Below are 25,488 nucleotides of genomic sequence, written 5' to 3' on the forward strand. Positions count from 1 at the left end.
ACTTATATTTCTGCTTTTGTTACGAATAAAATGATACAAATTTCTCTTGGTAAAATAAAATAAATAAAAAAACAAAGCAAACTTGCTGTAAAAAAAAAAAGAAAAAAGAAGCAAACTTAGAACAATTTCCAAGTTGAAGTACATCATATTGTGAAGACTTAATCATACATTTGATCTCTTAATTATAATTAAAATTTCCATTAGGTTCTCAATTATTAAAAAAATTAATTAAATCCTCTAATTATTAAAAATACTATAATCATATATTTTCCATCTAATTAATTAAAGTTGACAGTGTTAAGTAAATAGTTCTGTTTATTTTACGAATAGTGACTGTTAAAAACTTTCACTATATTTATTTTTAAATTAAAAATATAATTAAATAAAAGAGACTTAAGAAAATAAATTTTTAAAAAAGTGGCAATTTATAGCCTACATTTTATTTATTATTACTTTAAAATTAAAAAAATCTCGAAGGTTTCGGCGGAGAAAATGTCAGTGGCAATGATGAGGTGTAAACTATTAAAAGAGAGAAAAAATGACTGTGGTTGTTTTTTTAAAATAATAAATAAAAATAATAAAGATAATAGATAAAGAAATATTAGTTAAATAAAAAAAATTTAAATTACGTTATTATTTTTCTCTGTTGTATAAGAGTAGATAGTTTTTTCTTCTTAAAATCATATATATAAAAGTTCTCTCTTGATATTATTAAATTATTAAATGATTGTTGAAGGATTGAGAAAAAGAAATAAAACAGGAAAATTCTGTGGATGTAATCAGTAGAAGAGAGCTACAAATTACTTGCTTTAAAAGGAGATGAGTAAAATATCTTTTTCAAATTTTTTATGGCATATTTTTGGGGGATTCCACAGAAAATTCGGAAGTAATGAAACTTTGGCTTTATAATCAAATTATATATTATCGCTAATGGATGCTGCGTGTAATTTTTGGATGTTTGTGATTATTTTGTTTGTATGGGATAATAGGTACTAATATAATCTTGCTCTTGGACATTTTCTGCAATCCCGTGACCTTGTTTTATTATTATGTGTGCAGTTTGAAATTGCTAAATTAGAAATGAGTTGTTAGTGTTTTACCGTGTATTTATAGTAGCAAGAAAATTAGATGTTGTGGTTTATATTCTTTAATTTTGTTAAGGACCGTGCCATGTTATATAAATATATCAACATTGAAATAAGAAAGGCACATGCATGTTGTATCTTATTGAATTCGGTCAAGTCGAAAACTTCACTTCCATATATATAAAAGCATCATTGAAACACATTATAAGTTCAAAATACTCGGGGGTTACGTCTTGACTATTATATATAATATGTGTAGTTTGCTTTATATATATTTATACATTTATTGTTGCATATTATTATTATTATTGGGTGCATACAATTATAGAATTTATTGGATGTCATTTGAAATTATATTTTTGAAATTATATGTTAGTTGATCAACAAGTGATAAACAATACAATAAAAAGTTATAAACAAGTTATAAAATTTTAAAATTTTATATTTTTTTTATGGAATTTGGTTTGGAGTAATTCATCTTTCTGTTGATGGGGACAAACTTTTAGATGTATACGGAGAAGAAGTAGAAGACAAAGTGAATTAAGTTTCTTGCAAACTTAAGTGAAGTACGTATAAGCTAAAATGAGCTCGTGTAAAAGCTAAACTAGACAACTTTTATAAAGTAATAACTTATGCATTATTTCTTTCCACTCTTAGGTCATCAAGATATATATTTCTTAGGTTATATTGTATTTTTCGTTCTCTTATCATTTTTAATCTATGATTTTGTTCCTTCTGTTTTTTTTTCATAACTTTAATCTCCTTGTTTTTAAAAATCCATAGTTTTGTTTAATTTTTAATTTTTCATACATTTTTTATTTTAATTAAATTATTTTTTATGTATCTTAAATGAATATATTAAATTTAAAATTTAATTGAACAAAAATAAAAAATATCAAAATTGCAAATTAAGAATCATAAAAAGATCAAAATTAAAATTTAACCTTCTTAAATATGTGATGCTTTATCCACTTATCACCGGATATTAGTTAGGATAATTTTTTAATGCCTTTTTTGAGACATTGATCCATGATCAAATACACTAATCATGTTACAAAATTTAACAGATAAGAAGATAAGATCTACAAACCTAAGCAATGCTCTCTAATATGAATAACCACCAATTGACCTTTCTTCTTTTGAATGGTCCAGTCATACAAGTTATATGTTGTTGGGAGTTTTTTTTATAACAGTAATCGCATAAATTAATTTTAAGTTATAGATAAAGATGCATAAATGCCTATATACGTGTTATTTGACATTAAAATATAAAGAAAAAAAAGAGATATTATAAGTGATATGATTTGATAATAAGAAAAAGATAAAGAAAAAGATATAATATCAAATACGTATTTGTAACACATGGTATGGGTAATATCAAGTAGGTGTTTGTAATAAATGATGGTTAAAATATTAATTTGTTATTTTTAATTTTAGCAATGTTTTTTAAATGTTTTAAAAAAAATATTTTTAAAATTTTAAACAAACATGTTTTACTCTTGATTTGATTTGAGTTTTTTTTTTTGTTTTTTTTTAATTTATTATATCTTTTCACTTTTTTTCTTATAACCCTAAACCCTAATTAATCTACTTTTAAATTGTAATAATGTATATATAGGTTGGGAAGGGAATGTCCAAATGCGCACAAGTGGCGTGACGGCGGCTCCGGTAGTGGACGGTGGCATGAGCCGTTAGGGCAGGCGTGTTTGTCCTTTGCTCCGCCAGCGTGATGATGCCTTGCACTTATACAGTGGATGTTGATCGATGATGCTCCTCTCTCGTGATCATTTCGTGGCTTTTAGTGAGTGATAATGGAATAAGTTATCGATGTGTTGTTAGCATTGTTTGGAGCTAAGTCTTATCAAAAGACTGAAGAAAAATGTCATGCATGCTCGAGTCCACATGTCCCTTGTGCAATTATGTGTGGCTCTTAAAACATTCAATAAAAGTAATTATTTATTCGTGTGAGCTGTGAGTGGATATTTAATGGCAACATTGTTTACCTTAAGTATATGTATCTACATTGTTTAACAACTGTTCATAATATTTACATATTTTCATAAAATTTGCGGATACCCACTTAATAAATATATCCATGTATATATGAGGTGATTTTTTTTATCAAACGAAACTAGTAATGAAAGAATACTGATGGAATCTTGAATGATTAATGTAGATTAATATTATAAAATAATTATATTAGTTATTTATTATTATTGAATTTTATTTTATGTGATCAAGTGAGTTTTTTAGACAACCAAATCAAATTATATTGACTTAAATGAGAAGATGTTAGTGTTGGTATGGAAGATAATATCCTATTAGGTTAACACTCTCTATTATATCCATACATGTCATCTATCATTTCTCTTTTCATCATCTTAAGAGTTAAGAAGGTTCTCTTGAAAAATAAAGAGGTTCCGATTGAGAAAGAGTTTTTCTTCTCTTCTCCAATATATCATGAAGTCACCGATTATCTATCAGATTTAGATTTCGTTGCATTTGTTGATCAATCAATATGAATTTAATGTTCTAAGTGATTATTAATATTTTATAAGAATCCTCTAAAATTTCAATAGATACTATGTATTCATTGCATCTCTCACCCCGTTATCCATATAATATAATTAATTTGAAGTTGACAAACATCAATACATCCCAGAGATATAAGGAAGAATTAAGAGAGGAAAGACCCCTCAATAAGATCAAGGATAAAAATTTTCACTATATTTATTTTTAAATTAAAAATATAATTAAATAAAAGAAACTTAAGAAAATAATTTTTAAAAAAGTGGTAATTTATCGCCTACACTTTATTTATTATTACTTCAAAATTAAAAAAATCTCAAAGGTTTCGGTGGAAAAAATGTCAATGCAATGATGAGGTGTCGTCAATGCACCATCAGTGGTTCAGATCGAAAAAGAAAGCATAGGCGCGTCTCAGTGAATTGCAACAATACATCGTCGCGCCATAGTGAACCACCCATCCCCTTCCTATAACATCCTACAACCCCAATAATTATTTAAATAAAAATTAAATATATAATTATTTATTCTTTTAGTAAAAAAAAAATCTTATAATTTTTTAAAGAGAAGTTTGTATAATTATTTGAGTTAAAGATAATAATAATAAAAAAAAGATTGGCTTTATTTAGTGCACATAAGCTATTAAAAGAGAGAAAATTTGACTGTTGTTATTTTTTATAAAAAAATAATAAATAAATAAATATTAATTAAATTAAACAAATTTTAAATCGCATTATTATTTTTTTCTCTTATATAAGAGTAGACAATTTTTTTTCTTAAAATCATACATATAAAAATTGAGAATAATGAAAGACACAAATTACTTGCTTAAAAGGAGATGAGTACTCTTTTTCAAATTTTTTTATGGTATATTCTTTTAGGGATATATTTTTGGAGGATTCCACATAAAATTTGGAAGTAATGAAACTTGGGCTTTATAATCAAATTATATATCGCTAATGGATGCTGCGTGTAATTTTAGGATGTCTGTGATTATTTTGTTTGTATGGGATAATAGGTACCGATATAATCTTGCCCTTGGACATTTTCTGCAATCCCGTGACCTTGTTTTATCATTATGTGTGCAGTTTGAAAGTGCTAAATTAGAAATGAGTTGTTAGTGTTTTACCGTGTATTTATAGTAGCAAGAAAATTAGGTGTTGTACTACAAGAAAATATATCTTTTTGTGATAAAAAAAATTGTGACTAAAACCTTGAAAAATCGTCACTAGTAATATTTAGTGACAATATTTTGATTTGTCACCAGTCGTCACTAATATGTAAGTCACTGTTGTAATAGTGACAATATTTTTTGTTGTCACAAAAATACTATTTTATTGTGAAAACAAATATCGTCACTAATATTTTTATATAATTGTCACTAATGTCTTATAAGAATTTATAATGACAAAATAATTAATGATAAAATGTTATTATTAGTGTTAATTTTTCGTCACAACTAGTTACTAATTATAATTAGTATGATTTTTATTACTATTTTAAAATAAAATATTGTTTTATTATCACTATTATTTTTTAAATATATCAATAATAATTGAAAATTATTTTTAAATGATGGAATAATTATCATTGAAATAAAAGTAAAAAAAAATCAAATAAATCAAAATTTATATTAAAATATAACAAAGTCACTACATGTTGAACGATAAACTAAAAGAGTTGTATCCAAAAATACATAAATCAAATACATTAATACAATATTTAGATTCTCATAAAAATAATAAAGCGCCAAGTAGGTGATTTTGACAATTCTTTCCAATATATATACAATAAGTAGTATCTTCGTACGTTTCAATCCTGCAAATAAATATATAAAAAAATAAATCAGATAAAAATAAAAATGATATTTTTGGTTTTAGAAAAATGACTACATAATAAGTCTAAAAGAAAATATTCAATAAAAGAGCTATGTAGTACTAACCTGAGCACTTGAGTTAGTAGGTGATTCAGAGGTTGACCGTTCTTCCAATATGCCTACAATTTGGCGCTTCACTTCATTTTTAAGATTTTGCTTCATTTGTTCTCGATTAGTTTCAATCAACTCTCATTGGGATTGTACTTCAATATGAAGTTGGGTAATGACATCCTCTTGCTTTTTTGTAATATTTGTTAACTTTTGCACTTCCAACTCCAAATTATTTACTCGATTTTGTGCATTTTCAAGTTGATTTTGAATAATTTGTTTGTGTGAAAACTTCTTTGTAATTGGTGCACTACCGACACCTAAAGAATGGTTTGACTTTCTTCCTAACACAATGGCAAAATGTTCAACTAGTGGTACAGGAGCTTTAGAAATTTCCTCTTGATATATATCACCCACATTCTCCAAAGCTTCCTGTATAATGTGAAAAAAAGTATATATAATTTTCATAAATACATTAAAATCTTCACATTATTAATTGACAAATGGAAAGAAATAAAACACTTCATAAACTAGATATGATATCATAATACAATTAATGTCTTTAATTCTAATATTGACATCAAGACTTTAAAATGAATTTTTTCTTTACCATGATTTCTTCTCCTTTTGGAATGCACCAAGTTCCATTAGATCTCATGTGCGTGACCTTCCAAACTTCCATAGCATCTGGCCATTCACCAGATTTTGAATCTTCTTTCTATTAAAATTAAATATAGTAAAAGACAAATTAAATAATATAATCTAATGTATGATGTCTTTATATAAATTTCACCAAACTTTCATATATCATATAAAAAATAACAAAATAAAAAAATGAGTTATTATTATATAACTTATAAGAAAATGAATATAAAATATTAAAAGATGTTACCATTTCAAATGCCTTTTGCACAATTGATTTTGTGCCAATAATTGATTTTATTTCTTGCTTGCTTCGATTAGCTTTGTTTGTCAAGCTTCTTTCCTACATCAAAGTATAAATGATTTTATATTATAAGTATAAACCTATTAAAAAAATATGTTCAAAATAATAAAATAAATTTACCTGAAATTTTGAACCACTCCACTTGTTTTTAATTAATCAATTCCAATCTTCTGGAGATACGTATTTTGGTCTACCTTTTTCTTTAACATAAGCTTGATGTAAATGATAAAGCTTATTTTTGTATTGAGATTGAATTTGCTTCATTGCATATTCTTTCACCTCGTCAGATAAACTAAAAGCATCCTTATATCATACGTTTTCATCAAAAAAAGTAAAAATTAAATCAAGATACATTATCAAACCAATTTGAAGACATAACTAATATTCAAATATATAAATAAATTGAATATAATTGATCTAATTATATACTGACCTTCATATGTCGCCACATTTCATCTACATCATCCTTACTAATTTTACTCCAACCATTAACTTGTAAAGGAGCTTTCTGGCGAATACACACCTGTGCCTCAGACTTGAAATACTTTGCATGTATTCCGCAAATCTTATAAAATGGTGGAGGAAATTGGATGTCGATATTTTTTCCCTTTGCTATAAGATTTTTCTTTTTCTTTTGAAATTTTGCATTTATTGTATGCCCACGTCCCTTCCTTATGACATGCTCACCTAAAATAAATAAGATAAGTTATAAAATTTTCAATGATAATTTTTTATTAAAGATTATTCTACGAAGGTACCTGCATTTGATTCAACTTGTTCTACATTGATAAATTCTGAGGCATGAGATGCATTATTAGGTAAATACTCCTTCACTTCTTTATCAAGATAGTGGTGTATAGATGAATCATTATAAACTCTTTTAGAATTCAATATCGATGATTTCATCACCTATCAATTACAATGATTAATCATAAAAATAAGAAATAAAATACAAATTAAACTTGTGTATAATATAAACTATAATTGTAATAAATCAAGAAAGTAACTTTTACTTGTAGCATTATATTGAAAAAATTTCAAGAGTTACCTTTCTTTTTCGTGACTCAAGATCATTTGTAGCAACAAACTCATCAGGTCTGTCATCCACGTAATTTTCACTTGAAGACTTTGATCCAAGTCCCCCTTCATATTCATATTCAGGTACGTAGTCTTCATCATCATCATTGGCCTTTCTTTTATCCTTTTTTTTTAGCTTTTTGAATTCTATCCTTGAAAATGGTGACCAATTTGGACAATCCTAAAGCTTCTATTTTTTCCTGATTCTCTGAAATTCTCTGCATTCTAAGTTCCTCGTACTTAGAACCTTCAACCTTTGACGTAGGTAGGTGCAAGGTTATAGTTGGATTTTTTTTATTATTATTTTAAAAACAATGTAAGAGGACTGATGGTTTACTAAGAGAGTGGATGAGAGAGGTTAAATAATGGGAAGTTATAACTCCTTCTTATCTATGATCAATATATGCATGTGAGTGATGATTAGACGTAGAAGAAGAGGGAATTGAATGAGCAAATGGAAGGAACAAAGAATGGGGTCCACATGATCTTTAAAACAAAGAGAATATTTGCTTTTGCAACAAACATTCATAAGATTAAATTATATCATTAATTAGCATGAGAGCACTTGTGAATGAAGAATTTTTTTTACTAATGAGGTAAGACATAGTTCTAATTTTATAAAAAAAGTTTAAGTATGTTTTAGTCCATAATAAATTAGTTAAATTTTATTTTGGATTTCTATTAATTTTTTTCATTGAGTTCCTAGTAATACAAAATTTTTATTTTTAGTTATTGTTATTTTATTTTAGTCCTTATAATTTTTTTTTCATTTTCTATTAGTTCCATTGAAAAATACTCTATAGAGACTAATAGAAAATAATCTACATACTATAGAGACAAAAACAAAAAAAATTAGATATATTAGAAGGATTAAAACAAAAAACAAGGACACAAAATTTATTTTCTTATTTTATTAGAGATTTAACGCAAAAAATAATTTTATTAGAAACAAAAAATAAAATCTATTAATTTATCAAGGACCAAAAATATATTTAAGTAAAAAAAACTCTAATTAGGTGGATAAATTTTCCTTAGTTTGCAACTGTAAGTTGTTACTCATGTACGTACATGCCTCCATGTTACAAGGCACATTTTCAAAATCTGATTAACTCAATGGAAAACTATGGAGTATTATATTAAGTTTAAATTCAAAAAACAAAAAACAAACAAAAGCAACTATAATTGTGGAAGCTAAATATTCTTTTAATGCTTAAATTCAAAAAACAAAAAACAAACAAAAGCAACTACAATTGTGGAAGCTGAATATTCTTTTAATGCTTGAAGTGAATATGATCATTAGTAACCGTTTTGTGTTTTCTCTAATACAAAGATTTAATTAAAATTTTACACAAAGATAAATAGGATTGTTAAAAATACTCTTATAAGATAAACTATATAAAGAGGTGACTAATAAAATTGTATAAAAAATTAAAGAAAACATTTAATACTATATAAGCATAAAAAATATAAGATACTTTATATATATATATATATATATATATATATATATATATATATATATATATATATATATATATATATATATATATATATATATATATAGTATGTGTGTGTATATATACAATTGCTATATACGCTCAGAGTGCACTATATTCAAAAATCATCTAAAAATAATCATATATTTAGATAATTAAATAAAAAATAAAACTAGACTGTTAGTCGGTTTAAAAGAAAAGATAGATCCAGATCATTAAATTTAATGTGATAAATTACCTTTTAATTTTTTTTTAAATGTTGATAATGTTATTTTCTTAACCAAGATAACTTTATCATCACAACTAATTTATTAAATATACATTTTGTCTGACTATTATTTTATCATATGCATTACGTGAGTCTATTTTAATGTATAAAATTTATAGTTTATCATTAAAATATTAAATTGTAATTAAGCTAAATAAATATTATGTATTAAAAAATATTTTTAAAAGTACAAAAAAATCATATTATTTACTTAAAATTTAATTTTTATTTTATTTTTGGGTTAACATTTTTTCTTATAACACAATTTTATTAAAGATATTTTTTTAAAAAAAATACATAATTATTTTCAACCAATTAAATAATGAGTAATAACAGTTAATATAAAATGACAGCAAATAAATAAAAATTGATAAAATAATAGTTATAAATAAAGCAAAAAAGATAAAGATAAGAAAAACAAACTTTCAATTTCTTCAGTGAATTTATATTGATGAGTTTATTTATGTTAACTACCTTAGAATGCACAAGATTTAACCCTGAAATTGAATTTATTTCTCTTCATCTTTTTCATTCTTCACTATTTTTTCTTTGATAGATATGGAGTTAAATAAAAGTTGGATGCAAATAACTGATAGGACGACTCCTCTATATGACAAAGGAGTTCAAGAATTTCTTGATTTTGCATTCAATAGTTTTGAAAAAGGAAAGTTACTTCGTTGTCCTTGTAGAAAATGCAGAAATGATCTTTTTTGTGGTCGGAAAGTTATGTACGAACACTTGATCATAAATGGGATAAAAAAGGGACTATGTTATATGGGAGCATCATGGAGAAGTGATTAGTGAGCCTGGTGAATTTGATGATGATGATCAAAATAATTGCAATGATGGGGTTCGTGATATGTTACATGATCTTGGAAGTGCTATGAATATTGAGAACATCACAGGAGATGAGGAAATAAATTATATAACTGGCACAGACACTAATAATGTGAATGAAGAAGAAGATAAGTTTTCTAAACTATTTTTTATTGTCGAATAAGAACTATATATCCTGGTTGTGAGAACTTCTCTAAGCTATCATTTATTGTTCAACTATTGAATATCAAATGTCTCTTTGGCTTGAGTGGAAAAGCAATTGATGCCTTGCTTTCTTTGTTGGCAAAAGCATTTCCACAGGGAAATAAAGTTCCTGTGTCTTATTATGAGGCTCGAAAATTTATTCGTGAACTTGGGCTAGATTATGTTAAAATAGATGCTTGCTTGAATGTTGCATCCTTTACCGAGGTGATTATTTGGAATCTACATCTTGTCCAACTTGTACTACTTCTCGTTATAAAGATCCAAATAAAAAATTGCCTCACAAGGTTTTGCGATATTTTCCTCTAGCACCAAGGTTACAAAGGTTATATATGACTTCACAAATTGCTACAGAGATGAGGTGGCACAAAGATAGAAAAATTGAAGATGGGCAATTGAGACATCCAGCTGATTCAATTACTTGGAAAACTCTTGACTCAAAATATCCATCTTTTGCGGCGGATCCACGTAATGTAAGGCTTGGATTAGCTAGTGATGGTTTTAATCCCTTTGGAATTATGAGCTCTTCAAATAGTATTTGGCCAATAGTTGTAGTTCCTTATAACTTGCCGCCTTGGATGTGCATGAAAGATCCTTTTTTCATGATGTCACTACTTATTCCAGGTCCTATGGCTCTTGGAAATGATATTGATGTGTATTTACAACCTTTAATTGAAGAATTGAAGGAATTATGGGAGAAAGGTGTAGTGACATATGATGCATCAACCAAAGAAACGTTTAGGTTATATGCATCAATTTTATGGACTATTAATGATTTTCTGGCATATGGAAATCTCAGAGGATGGAGCACTAAAGGGCGATATGCTTGTCCTTGTTGTAACATGGATACATGGTTACTAAATGAAGGAAAATTTTCTTATATGGGAAGTCGTCGATTTTTGCCGCATGATCATTCTTGGAGAAATAATGCAAAAGCATTTGATGGCAAGAAAGAAAAACAATCTGCCCCTAAACCATTGTCTGGGGATGATATAATTGAACAATATCAACATTTTGACCAGGTTAGTATTTTTAATTGCTTAGCCTAAATTTCAATTGAGAGTCATTTACTGTGTATATTAATTTATTAGTTTACACTCTTCAAATAAAATTAACACAACAACTTAGTTATATTAATTTATATGTTTAGTTATCTATTATATTTATCTATTTAAATAAAATTATAAAATTAACATAATTATATTTTAACTTGTGAATTGCATATCAAATTCAATTATTAAATTTTATAACACAACAAATAATAACAATAAAAACAAAGTCTTATTCCATTAAATGAGATTACCTATATAGATCACACAATATTATTTGACTCATTTGAAAACCATTTTTTTAAAAAAACTTATAATATTTATAGTTATAATTAATCATATAATAAAAGTAAGACTCTCTAACCAAAATTTATTTAATTTTTTAATTTTATAATAGTTGGAATTATAATTACTTATATGATAAAAGATAACTTTAACCAAAATTTAAACTTTTCAAAAAATTTATATTAATTAGAATTATAATTAATTATATAATAAAGAAATTTAACTCTTGTTAGCGTAATAAATTTATTAACTTACTTATTATACTAACCTTTGCACCATAATCTATTACTAGCGTACTAACTCTATCTAGCCATAATATGTTAGATCCTGGTACGAGATAAGATTCTCTACCCAGAATTTGATTTTTTTTTTAAATTTTATAATTTTTAGAATTATAATTAATTATATAATAAAAGATAAATCTAACCAAAATTTTAACTTTTGAAGCATTTTATAATAATTAGAATTATAATTAATTTTTAATAAATAAATTTAAATCTTGTCCGTGCAATAAAATTTTAAATTTACATATCATACTAAATCTTTAACCATAATATATTGATAGCCTAATAAAATCATAACTACCTATCTGGTGAAATTAAGTTATATTAATTCAAATTCATTCAAAATTCAATTTTAAAATTATTGACAGAAGAATAACGCATAGATCAAATTAAAAGATTTGTGCCTTTTTATTTTGTTTAAAAAATAATAATATTAATAAAAATTAGAAGTTAAAAAATTAAAAAAATATATGTATGAAAAAAATGAATACTAGGTGGTTATAAAAGGTAGAATAAGTATAGAAATGTGGACACCATAGAGTGGTTGGAGAGAATGTTCTCCCCTAATTTACATTATTATCGATAAAAGATAATGTAAAATTATGTAATATTAATCATTTTAAAAAATTAATAATTAATTTAGTTGGCATTTTATTAGGTGAAAAAGGATCATAATTATACATAAGTTTAGTTAAATTCTAATTTAAAATATTTAAAGATCCAGTATCATTGAACACACACACACACACACACACACACACATATATATATATATATATATATATATATATATATATATATATATATATATATATATCATTTTATATTAAATTCTAATATTTTTTTTAAATGTTAGGTGAAGTTTGGTAAATATGAAAAAAAAAAGAGAGGAGGAAAGATTCAATTGCCTGGGAATTGGAAGAAGAAAAGTATTTTCTTTGAATTGCCTTATTGGAAATGTCTGAAGTTACGACATAATTTAGATGTCATGCATATTGAAAAAAAATGTTTGTGACAACATAATAGGAACACTAATGAATCTTGAAGGGAAGACAAAAGATAGTATAAAGTCTCGTTTTGATCTAGAGTGTATGGGTATTCGACTTGAGCTTCATGCAACCATGGTTGAAGAAGGTAAATATACATTCCAACATGCATGTTACACTATGTCATCTAAGGAAAAACGCGCTTTTTGCCAATTTTTAGTGGATTTAAAGGTTCCTGATGACTATTCATCCAATATTTCTCGATGAATAGATGTCCAAGATGGAAAAATATCCGGGATGAAATGTCATGATTCCCACGTGTTTTTACACCGCTATCTCCCACTTGCAATACGTGGTGTTCTACGGAAGGAAGTTTGTGAGACATTAATTGAATGTAGTTTCTTTTTTAGAGAGTTATGCTCTAAGACATTGAGTTTGGAGAACTTGGATTTGCTACAAAGAACAATAGTTCTAACTTTATGCAAGTTAGAGAAAATATTTCCTCCTTCTTTTTTTGACATAATGGTTCATTTGCCCATTCACTTAGTAGATGAGGCAAGGATTGCTGGGCCAGTGCAATACCGTTGGATGTATCCTATTGAAACATACCTACGTAGGCTTAAATCGTATGTCAAAAACAAGGCCCGTCTAGAAGGATCTATTGCTGAAGGATATATTGCACAAGAATGTTTGCATTTCTGTTATAGGTACTTACATGGAGTTGAGACAAGATTGAATAGACCTGGAAGAAATTATGAAGGTGATTTAGATCAACTGAAAAATTCAAAGTTGAAATTTTTTTCACAAGTTGGCAAACCATTGCTCGGGAAAAAGTATGTTGAATTGAGTTTAGTAGAATGCGTGCAAGCAAGGATTTATGTTCTTCAAAATTGCGATGAAGTATCACCATTTATTAAGTAAGTAATTTCATTAAATTATATATTTACATTTATTATAATTACATATAATTCATCATATTTATTATATATGTGTTCAAATGACTAGACTACACAAAGAATAATTAGAGAAAGCAAATTCTCAAAATGTGGAACAAAGGAATGAGAAGGAATTTTTGTCGTGGTTTAAAAATCATGTAAGTATGATTTTATATATGTTCACTATCTATAATTTATAACAATATATAAAGGGATACCATATTGTGTAACCACCGTTTGATGTATACATTTCTATGTCTATTATACCCTTATAACTTTCCACTATTAATTCTTTTTTCATATATATTTTTTAACTTCTTATTTTTTTTCTTTATTATATTATTATTTTAAATATTTAGGGAGGTACGGAGTGCCTCGTTATTCCCCTCTAGTTATAATAATAATATGATTTATTGTTGTTATTAATTATTATTATATAATTTAAGAATATGACCACTTATATTTTTTTCAACAGATTGTGACACTCTTGAAAAGGCATACGAAAAGAAGTATAAACGAATCATTGTTTAACCTAGCTTGTGGACCTGATACACGTGTTTTTCGATACACAAGTTATCTTATAAATGGTTGGAGGTTTAATATAAAGGATCGTGATATGCATTTGAAATCACAAAATAGTGGAGTTTTAGTTAAAGGTGATGAAATTACAGGTAATTTAGATTACTTTGGTGTCTTAATAGATATTATTGAATTGAGTTACTATGGTGGAAACAATGTTGTTTTGTTTAAATGTGATTGGTGGGATGTGTCCTCCAAGAGAGGACACTCGATTGACAAATATGGATTCTTTCTTATTAATAGTAATTGTAAAATGAGGACTAATGAGCCATATGTCTTGGCTAGTCAAGCTCAACAAGTATATTATGTTAAAGATACCAAAGATCCTAATTGGTTAGTTGTTGTGAAAACAAAGCCTCGAGATTTGTATGATGTGCCTGAGAAAGCTACACTTGAGGCTTGTCAAGAAAATGATGATATTGACTCTATTCCTTTTACATCTAATGTCCTAGATAATGATCAAGGATTGTCTTTGGATAGAAATGATTTAGTCCGATCCATAGTTGATGGAAAACCGGTGATACCTTCAGAAGTTGTCGACCACGAAGAAGAAGAAGAAATCGATGAGGAAATTATTGATTTAGCAAAAGATGAAGAAAGTGATTACATTGATGAAGCTAATAATAGTGATGATGATTATTAGTATTGTATATATTTATTTTAATTTTTGTACACCAAACTTTATTATTAGTTACTTTTAGTAATTTTTTAGTTTATAATACACCAAACTTTGTTGCTTGTTACAATAATTGCTAGTCTAAAGATTATATGTTCGTTTCTTGTCATTTACTTTAAATAATACAATCGAATTTAAAATTTTAACTTATATTTTTAGTTTGATAAAAATAATAGATGAAAAATTTGATTTAATAGGCTAATATTAAGAGGTAGTTAGCATTCTAACTATCCTCAAATCCACCACTACGTGGTTAATAAGGATAGAAGAGAAAAAAAATAAGGTGGTTAAGATTTTACTGTAACAATATTTTAGTGATCTATTTTCTCACACATGTAAGTTAACTTCCCAAAGTTTATTGTTAATGGCCTTGTGATATTCTATTAAAAAAAATACTCCTGCAATCAAAATATAATATTATATTCTAATAATATTTTAAGGTCACAAAAAAATTAATATATGTGTTTTAAAACTTCAATAAATAATTTAAAGTGATTTTACAACTAAAATTTAAAAAATCAACGGTTAATGATAATTGATTAATACAGAAAAAATTGAAATTGATGAAGTTTGAATAAATTATATGATAACCAATATATAATTGAAAGATTTTATTATTTTAAGTTTTTTTTTGCATATAATAATTATTTTTAATTACTTATCTCAAATCTTAACACACTAATAATTTTAAAATTTACATTTACAACATAACTAATATTTCATTAATTACATTTTATTATTTATATTTGCATCAATATTTTTTTTTATTTATATGATTTTATTTATGTTTTCTTATTTATATTATCTTATTTATGCTTTTTTATTTATAAATAATAAGATATAAATAAAAAATAAATGAAATTTATAAATTAAAAATATAAATAATAAAAATACTATAATGCAATATTAATAATAAAATATGAAAATTTATAAAATAAATAGAATATTAATTAATTAATTAATTCTCACTTAATTTATAAGAAACAAAGGTGGTTTAGTGGTTTGGTTTGCTTCTCATAGTAAGAGGTCATAGGTTCAAATCTACTTTTTGCTTTAAATTTTGATTAATGATGAATAATTTGTCAATTAATTATTATCTCATAATTTCTTTAAATTTTTAATGATAAATAATTTATCAATTGTAATTGAAAACAAATAGACTAATAAAATATAATATTTATAACAAACTCATTTTTTTTCTTTTTGTCATAAATATCTTAATTGACTACTAGAATGTGCATTAGTAATAATTTTAATTATGAAAATAAAATGTATAGATATTAGTGACAAATAATATTTGTCACTAATAATAAAATTAGTGACAACTTCTTTTTTGTCATTATTGTAAATAATATTAGTGACAAAATAAAATTTAGTCACTAATAATATATTATTAGTGACAACTTGAATTTTCATCACAATTTTTTAGTCACTAAAAATTACAATTCTTGGTTTATTCTTTAATTTTGTTAAGGACCGTGCCATGTTATATAAATATATCAACATTGAAATAAGAAAGGCACATGCATGTTGTATCTTATTGAATTCGGTCAAGTCGAAAACTTCACTTCCATATATATAAAAGCATTGAAACACATTATAAGTTCAAAATACTCGGGGGTTACGTTTTGAATATTATATATAAATATATGTGTAGTTTGCTTTATATATATTTATACACTTATTGTTGCATATTATTATTATTATTATTATTGGGTGCATACAATTAGAGAATTTTTTGGATATCATTTGAAATAATATTTTTGAAATTATGTGTAAGTTGATCATTATCTTCTTGAAAGTGATGACGATGAAAAAAGGATTTAAGATATTTTTATTTGGGATTTGAAAAAGATTCGTAATACTTCTATCTATAACAAAAAAGACATTGGAATGACATTGCATGAAAATAAGTTCATAGACAAAAATTTGAATGTTAAATTGATTTCGAGAATAGAAGAGTTGAGTCTAATGATCTTGAGAATTAATGAATTATGTTTGTGATGTTTATTTGAATATATTGAGAAAATGATGTTTATTTACATATTTTTATTTATTTAGTATTTATGGGAATAAAATATGATTGTCTTCAATTTAATTTTTATTAGATTATAATGATATATATATATATATATATATATATATATATATATATATATATATATATATATATATATATATATATATAATATCTTATCTTTAAATTCATCATAGATATCATAATTGATTTTTTAAATTACAACAATACTATTTACAAATTCTTTTTTATAACTTGTTTAATCATTGAAATCATCATTTTATTATAAATGTTGTTTTCAAAATATGAGAAAGAAATTTTTGAATTTAAGGAGACTTGAAATATAATTTTTTTAATTATATTTATTTTAGTTTGATTAATACTTGAGAATAAAATATTAGATATGACTACTTTCATTATATTTTTAGGGTTTATTTAGTTTAAATATTTATATATTAAGAATAATGTTTTCTTTTCAAAAAAACTCATTTATTTAACGTATTTTATTATACATAAGATATTTTGAAATTATTATAATTTTAAAATTTTATATTTTATTACGGGATGTTATTACACTCCCTCAAACTCATCTTCAACTTGAAGCCCCACTATGGCTTCCTCTTCTCCACAAGCATTGTCGTGAAGAGCAATCCTCTGTGTGAGGTGCTAGCGCACATTGCTCCTACTCGCGGTCCCACTCCTCTATCTGCACTTTGTTGTCTTGAGCTTGTTCCTCCTCTGTGCAATCACGCTTTCTGAAACGTTCGTGTTCTCTCTTAACCTTGCTTTTCCTTTGCCACTATGGTCCATTTGTTTGAAGGCGGCGAAATCCTCAATGTTTTCGTGGACTGCGCTACCCGTGTTCTCCAAGTTCTAAACGACAATGACATTTATAAGGGAGAGTTATCGCTGTCAGCTTCAATTGGATGGAAATTATATGATTATAGTGTTTTAAAAATTTAGAGATATGTTTAAATTTTTAATAATTAAAAGATCTAATTAAATTTTTAATTATAATTAATTGATAATTATATAATTAAGTCTATTACAATAATGTCACATTTAATATTTCATAGAAGAATCACAATAATAAACTTCAAGCTTAAATTTGTATGCATGGGATTGGAGAAACTTCAAGATATATGACCCCACAAAAAAAACAGCGCACATGTTCCAACAAATTAAAGATCGGAGATATTATTAGGTTATCTTGGAACATCCTTTATTTTTGGTTCTGACTAGTTTTTATGTAAAATATATTTAAATTTTTTAATTTTAAAAAATAATTAATAATATTTAATTACATGTCATGTAAAAATTGTAAATATTGATCGGAATTCAAAGTGATGGACCAGCAGGTGATAATAGTCCAAGATGGATCACCTAATTATAAATAGGGTCCAAAAGAAGAAAACAAACACGACTTAAGAGTGAACCAACACCACGCATGACGCAACAAGCTAAGAAATATGCAAAACGTGTTAGCTTGATTAGCAAATGTCATTTGATGTTTGTTGTTATTTGATGGTGGATGCATAGTACAAACAACATTTTTGTGTTGTATGTTATTTAATTCACATAAATGCTTGACAAAACAATATAATTTTTGCTTCAATACCCTGTGTGTTTATGAAGTGATTGTTTTATATTTGGTAAATCCCTACGTACAAGATCAATATTTTGATATAATTTTAAATATTTTTATATCTACACTTTATAATATATTTTATATTTCAATAATTGTTATGTGTGTTTATGCACTAACATGAAGGCAAATGCTTCATAGTGGAGGTATTAAGGGCATGTTTGGATAAGTTATTTTAGAAACATTTCTAAAAAAAAAAATAAAAAGAAAAAAGATGAGATGAACTTTTTCATCGTAAGCAAAAATAAGTTCTCTATAAGTTAATTTTTAAAAGTTCATAAATATAGTTTCTTTAAAAGATGAGATAATATTTATAAATTAGCTAATGAAAAACTCATTTTAATTAATAGAAAAATTCATTTTATTTTTTTCTTTTTATTTTTTTCTTCTAGAAATACTTCTAAAGAAGTTTACATCTAAATAGGCCCTAATGCTACTTTTTTATTTGATTAAAGGAGAGAGGACTGGGAGGATGATGGATTGAAATTTTGACAACTCGCTCCTACCAAGTTGATCCTTAAAACTTTAAGTATATATATAGTGACGAGGTTTTAAAAATCAAATCGCGAATCATCACTTTAACGAAGCAAATTGGATATTTGTTGGATTATTCTTCGGCTCCACCTTCACCTTTAATAAGGCCTCATCTCCACGCGACAGTGTATTGCGCACACATAGAAATTTCCTTAAAAAAATGTCTGAGAAGGCTGCTCTTGGATCATGGTCGAGTGGCTTGTGCGGCTGCTTCTCTGACTGCAGCAGCTGTATGTGGCTAATTATATGTTTAATTAATCATTTCCCTTGTTTTAATATCTTTAGTTACCACCTATATATCTAGAAATTAAAGAAATCATGCAATAATTAAGCTTCATTTCATTTGATGACTTAGGTTGCCTCACGTTCTGGTGCCCTTGTGCTAGTTTCGGAAGAATAGGAGAGATCGTGGACAAAGGAACAACTTGTAAGTGTATATATATATATATATACATGTGTGTGTGATTGAGCCTCTTCATGACTATCATATATTCATATTCTAAAGTTGAGATGATCTTCAATTTATTTGTGCTGAAATTAACGGCATGCATGTATATATATATGATATGCTGCAGCTTGTTGTCTTCATGGATCACTTTTCTGCCTACTTGGTGGTTTCTCTTATTTAGCGGGTATCTACGCCTGTATGTACCGTACAAAAATAAGGAGGCAATACGGGATTGAGGGACACCAATGTGCAGATTTTTTACTCAGTTGCTTCTGCTCTGCTTGCACCCTTTGCCAAGAGTATCGTGAGCTCCAAGCCCGTGGATTCGACGTCTCTGCTGGTAGTACTCTTTCTTCTTCTTAATTTGATTGTTTTTTAACGATTTTTTTTTAATAATGTTTTTGAGTGATTCTTAAGTGTTTTAGTTGTTTTTTTTATGGAATTTGGTTTGGAGTAATTCATCTTTCTGTTGACGGGGATAAACTTTTAGATGTCTACGGAGAAGAAGTAGAAGACAAAGTGAATTAAGTTTCTTGCAAACTTAAGTGAAGTACGTATAAGCTAAAATGAGCTTGTGCAAAAGCTAAACTAGACAACTTTTATAAAGTAATAACTTATGCATTATTTCTTTCCAGTCTTAGGTCATCAAGATATATGTTTCTTGGGTTATATTGTATTGTTGGTTCTCTTATCATTTTTAATCTATGATTTTGTTCCTTCTGTTTTTTTTTCTTCATAATTTTAATTTCCTTGTTTTTAAAAATCCATAGTTTTGTTTAATTTTTAATTTTTCATACATTTTTTATTTTAATTAAATTATTTTTTATGTATCTTAAATGAAAATGTTATATTTAGAATTTAATTACACAGAAATAAAAAATAAAATGTAAATTTAAGAATTTGACAAACCTTGTGAATAGGGGTGGGAATAGGCCAGACCAAGTTTTAAAAGGTCTGAGTCTAGTCTACGATAAATTTTTGAGGCCTGAGCCTAGTCTATCAAAGGCTTTTATTTTGGTTCGATCTGACCTTTTTAAAAGCCTAGTGTGGTCTGATAACCTTTTTAAAAGTTTTCTTCACATTAAATCTTTAATATTCCTTCATGGAAAAGGAGAAACGCTAATAGGCTTTCACCACGAAGAAGAAAGAATATATGCATGAAAAAGAGAAGGTAAAAAGAAGATGAAATAAAAAATGTTAAAGGAATAAGAATATGCAAGAAAAAATGGTAAGTTTTTGAAGTTTTACCTCTATCAAAGTTTGAAGTGAAAATGATATGATTTTTATTTGCTAAAGGAAACCTAATAGGAAAATGAAACGTTAACAGTAATAGGAAAGTCAATATAAAAATAATGAAAAATATAAAGGGACACATGACTCACACTTAAATTGTAATTAAAGTCTTACTTGATTATAGAAATGAAAGTTATGGAGTAGTAATATGTAATTAAAGTATGTCAGTTTAAAAAAAAAAATAGTTGTACCCAAAAAATAATATAAGTATATATTGGTATCCAAAAAATAATATATATATATATATATATATATATAGGCCGACCTATCAAGCTTATAAGGTTTTTTAATAAGCCTAAATTTGGTCTATTTAATTTAATAGACTTTTAAAAAAGTCTGAACTTAACCTTTTAATTAAATAGGTTAGTCCAAATCAGAGTTTATGTAGATCAGGTCATAGACCTAAAATTTAACCTTCTTAAATATGTCACACTTTATCAACTTATCACCATATATTAGTTAGGATAATTTTTTAATGTCTTTTTTGAGATATTGATCCATGATCGAATACATTAGTCAGGTTATAAAATTTAACATGTAAGAAGATAAGATCTACAAATCTAAGCAATGTTCTCTAATATGAATAACCTTTTTGACAATCTTCTTTTGAATGATCCAGTCATATATGGTAGGTGATATCAAGTTATATGTTGTTGGGAGATTTTTTTTAAACAGCATAAATTAATTTTAACTTATGGATAAAGATGCATAAATGCCTATATATGTGTTATTTGACATTAAAATATAAAGAAAAAAATGAAATATTATAAGTAATATGATTTGATAGAAAGAAAGAGGTAAAGAAAAAGATATAATTAATATCAAATACGTGTTTATAATACATGATGGTTAAAATATTGATTTGTTATTTTTAATTTTAGGAATGTTTTTTAAAATTTTTTCAAAAAAAATATTTTCTAAATTTTAAACAAACATATTTTACTCTTAGATTCGATTTGAGTTTTTTTTTTGTTTTTTTTAAAAAATTTATTATATCTTTTCACTTTTTTTTCTTATAACCCTAAACCCTAATTAATCTACTTTTAAATTGTAAGAATGCATATATAGGTTGGAAAGGGAATGTCCAAATGCGCACGAGTGGCGTGACGGCGGCTCCGGTAGTGAACGGTGGCATGAGCCGTTAGGGCAGGCGTGTTTGTCCTTTGCTCCGCCAGCGTGATGATGCCTTGCACTTATACAGTGGATGTTGATCGATGATGCTCCTCTCTCGTGATCATTTCGTGGCTTTTAGTGAGTGATAATGGAATAAGTTATCGATGTGTTGTTAGCATTGTTTGGAGCTAAGTCTTATCAAAAGACTATGAAGAAAAATGTCATGCGTGCTTGAGTCCACATGTCCCTTGTGGCTGCAATTATTGTGCCACTTCAATCTAAATACTATGCTCCAACAATTATGTGTGGCTTTTAAAACATTCAATAAAAGTAATAATTTATTCGTGTGAGCTGTGAGTGGATATTTAATGTCAACATTGTTTACCTTAAGTATACGTATCTACATTGTTTACCTTTTTAAAAAATTTATATTTTAACAACTGTTCATAATATTTACATATTTTCATAAAATTTGCGGATACCCACTTAATAAATATATCCATGTAGATATGAGGTGATTTTTTTTATCAAACGAAACGAAACTAGTAATGAAAGGATACTACCTATTCATCCCGTTTCTCACTGCTATCCATATAATATAGTTAATTTGAAGTTGATAAAGATCAATACATTCTAGAGATATAAGGAAGGATTAAGAGAGGAAGGACCCCTCAATAAGAAAGGATCAAGGCATTCAAGACTTAAAAGTTATATTTTGCAACCCATCATCGATGATAAAGATCAAGACATTCACGATATGGTTCTTTAAACCCTACTTTTGCACCTCCATGTATAAACACTTCACTTCTATTTAGATTTTCTTTTTTTTTCTTTATTAAAAATAATAATTTTATTTCATAATTTATATGACTATAAATATATTTTCTATTGGAACAACATAAGTGGAACAGATTTTTGAATAAGTGTGCAACAGATTTTATTAACATCATTAAACAACAACTATTTGAAATAAGTATTTGTATCAGCCTTCTGAATTATCATTAGTTGTATTTATCTTTAATTTAAATTTTAGAGATCCAATCTCTCTATAAATGTAATTCGTATCATCCTTCAATAAAGAGTTTTTCAGAATCATTCAGTTTCTATATTTTCTTTGTTTATAGTTAATGCCAGTAATTTCATTCTTTCTGGTGGAAACATATTTTTTTTAAAAAAAATTAATAATTAAAAACAATATCTTTTCTACAAAAATAATGACGATGATTTTAATACATTTTTTAAATATTCACACACACATCAATATATACTTATTAAAAATTTTAAAAAAGAGATTGTAAAAACAACGACACCCGTGCATGACATGCATTATTTATAGAATAGTATAAAAATTATAAAGAAAAAGAAAAAAATTGAATTGTTAAAAGTAGTACACTTCGAAAGAGAAGATTTAAAAAATAAATAAAGAGAAGAAAGATAATATTGACTTTTGAGAATGATTAATTGAGAGAGAAAGAGTGTTAGCAACACACTACTCATTAAAATTTATTAAAAATAATAAAATTATGAACAAGATTCATCAAATAAATAATAAGTTGTATAAAATTGTGATTTTTAATAAATTTTTATCAATAATAAAAAATAATATGTTCAAAACATGTATGTTAGAAAATCTTAAAAAGAGAGATAAGAGTAAAAATTACCTGATATATTTTAATTTATTATATTATGGAGATTGAAGTAGATATAAAAAAGGACTGTTGGTCCTAATAAATTTGTCATCTCAACTCATTATACAATCAAAACCGACACTCGTATACCTAAACCACCCAACGCGTTTCAACTCAACGCGTATTTGATTTAGATTATTTTAGAAAAAAATAGTTTAGCTTATTTAAAAACGAAAAATTATTCCTGGAAATACGGGTGTTTAGCTTATTTAAAAAAAATCTTTTTTTAATAAAATAAATATTTATTTTTTTATGTGTTTGCTTAAACTATTTTTATTTGAAATAAACATTTTTATACTCTTTAAAAGAAGTAAATCTTATTTACTTCTAAAAAAATACTTATTTTAATGTTGCTTTTTTAAATTTCAACAAATTCACCCACGATTCTAATTATAAAAAATACGCTTAAATTTCTTAGGATTTTGAGTTTAGGATACTATTCTTTTAGATTAAATTATAATTTTAATTTTGTGATTTGTGATTTGGTATTCTTATTCTTTTCCTTCTATTGTAGTCTCAATATTTTAGAAAATTTACAATTTTTGTTCAATATTTAATTTTATTTATATTTATTAATTTATTACAATTTAATTAATTAAATCACCGATTAATAATACTTTAAATGAATTTCAGGTATAAGATTTAATTGGACAAAAAAATATAAGTAAAATTAAATATTAAATTAAATTTGTGAATTTTATAATTAAAATGTGAAAACTCAGATCACAACAAAAATAGAAGAACCAAAATCATAGATTAAGAATTAAAATTAAAATTTAGTCATTCTTTTATAACCTATTATCATTAAAGTACTCGTTAATAATTTTTTATTCAGGATATTCTTCTGTCAGAAAACTAGTGATTAATTTATTAAAGTACAAAAATCTATTTAAGAAATTTACTTCATCAACGTATCTTTTTCTATCGATACATATTTGGAAATCAAATTCTCTAATCACGTACATAAGAACATACATTGTTATATGTGAAGTTTTTCTATCCTTATAAACTTGGTTATCAAATCCTATAATCAGATAGATATATTTATCTGTGAATCATGTCATTCTATATCAGTTAAGTCGTTTTTCTAGCCAAGCACAAAGCATAACCATTTCAATATTGAACAACATTTGATTGAAGTGAACTCTTTGATATATGCCCGTTTCAATGGGCCACTATCCCCGGAGATAAGTTTTAATTTTCACCGCCAGACATGCAACTAGGGAATTGGCTATAAAATCTTCTTAAGTCAATGAAACTGTTGCATTTCACTCAAAATTGGGAAACTCAGCTACTATATGAATAAGTAAGCTTATAAATCAGATTTGAAAATTGCAACCATCCAGTGCTTATTCATGACCAATATCTAACCACGTTATCACATAGGCTTTCATTATTTTGTTAATAGCTGATAGGTTGTCTAACCAGCTCTAATCATTGGCTTTCCTTGTTATGATTTGCAAATGATCATTGACCAAGAAAATGAGAGACTTGGAAAGTAACTTAAGGAAACAAAGCATGTATGTACGTACCTTGAGGCTTTGGACACGTTGACAGGGACCACATAATGATCCTTTAATTTGTATGCTCTTTATT

The 25,488-nt window shown here is 26.0% G+C and overlaps 1 protein-coding gene across 2 annotated transcripts; it reads left to right on the plus strand.

Moving 5' to 3' along the window:
• The first annotated feature begins 19,263 nt into the window (after positions 1 to 19,263).
• On the plus strand, positions 19,264 to 22,565 carry FWL6 (protein FW2.2-like 6). Of its 2 annotated transcripts, none has more exons than NM_001251284.3 (4): positions 19,264 to 19,580; positions 19,706 to 19,777; positions 19,926 to 20,138; positions 22,147 to 22,565. In NM_001251284.3, exons 1-4 carry the CDS (start codon positions 19,511 to 19,513, stop codon positions 22,269 to 22,271), a joined length of 480 nt encoding a protein of 159 aa, NP_001238213.2. In that variant the 5' UTR covers positions 19,264 to 19,510; the 3' UTR covers positions 22,272 to 22,565. The 2 variants fall into 2 exon arrangements, with proteins under 2 accessions (NP_001238213.2, NP_001340328.1); NM_001353399.1 differs by having other exon boundaries at positions 22,160 to 22,565.
• Positions 22,566 to 25,488: the final 2,923 nt, after the last annotated feature.

Source organism: Glycine max, chromosome 7, assembly GCF_000004515.6.
Source record: "Glycine max cultivar Williams 82 chromosome 7, Glycine_max_v4.0, whole genome shotgun sequence".
In the NCBI taxonomy this organism is placed as follows: Eukaryota; Viridiplantae; Streptophyta; class Magnoliopsida; order Fabales; family Fabaceae; genus Glycine; species Glycine max.

Excerpts from the sequence above, each read along its gene's own strand:
- FWL6 (NM_001251284.3), top strand. The coding sequence starts at position 19,511 with ATGTCTGAGAAGGCTGCTCTTGGATCATGGTCGAGTGGCTTGTGCGGC. Across the intron at positions 19,778-19,925 it reads CGTGGACAAAGGAACAACTT|CTTGTTGTCTTCATGGATCA; the intron begins GTAAGTGTATAT and ends GATATGCTGCAG. Across the intron at positions 20,139-22,146 it reads TGGATTCGACGTCTCTGCTG|AATGCATATATAGGTTGGAA; the intron begins GTAGTACTCTTT and ends TTAAATTGTAAG.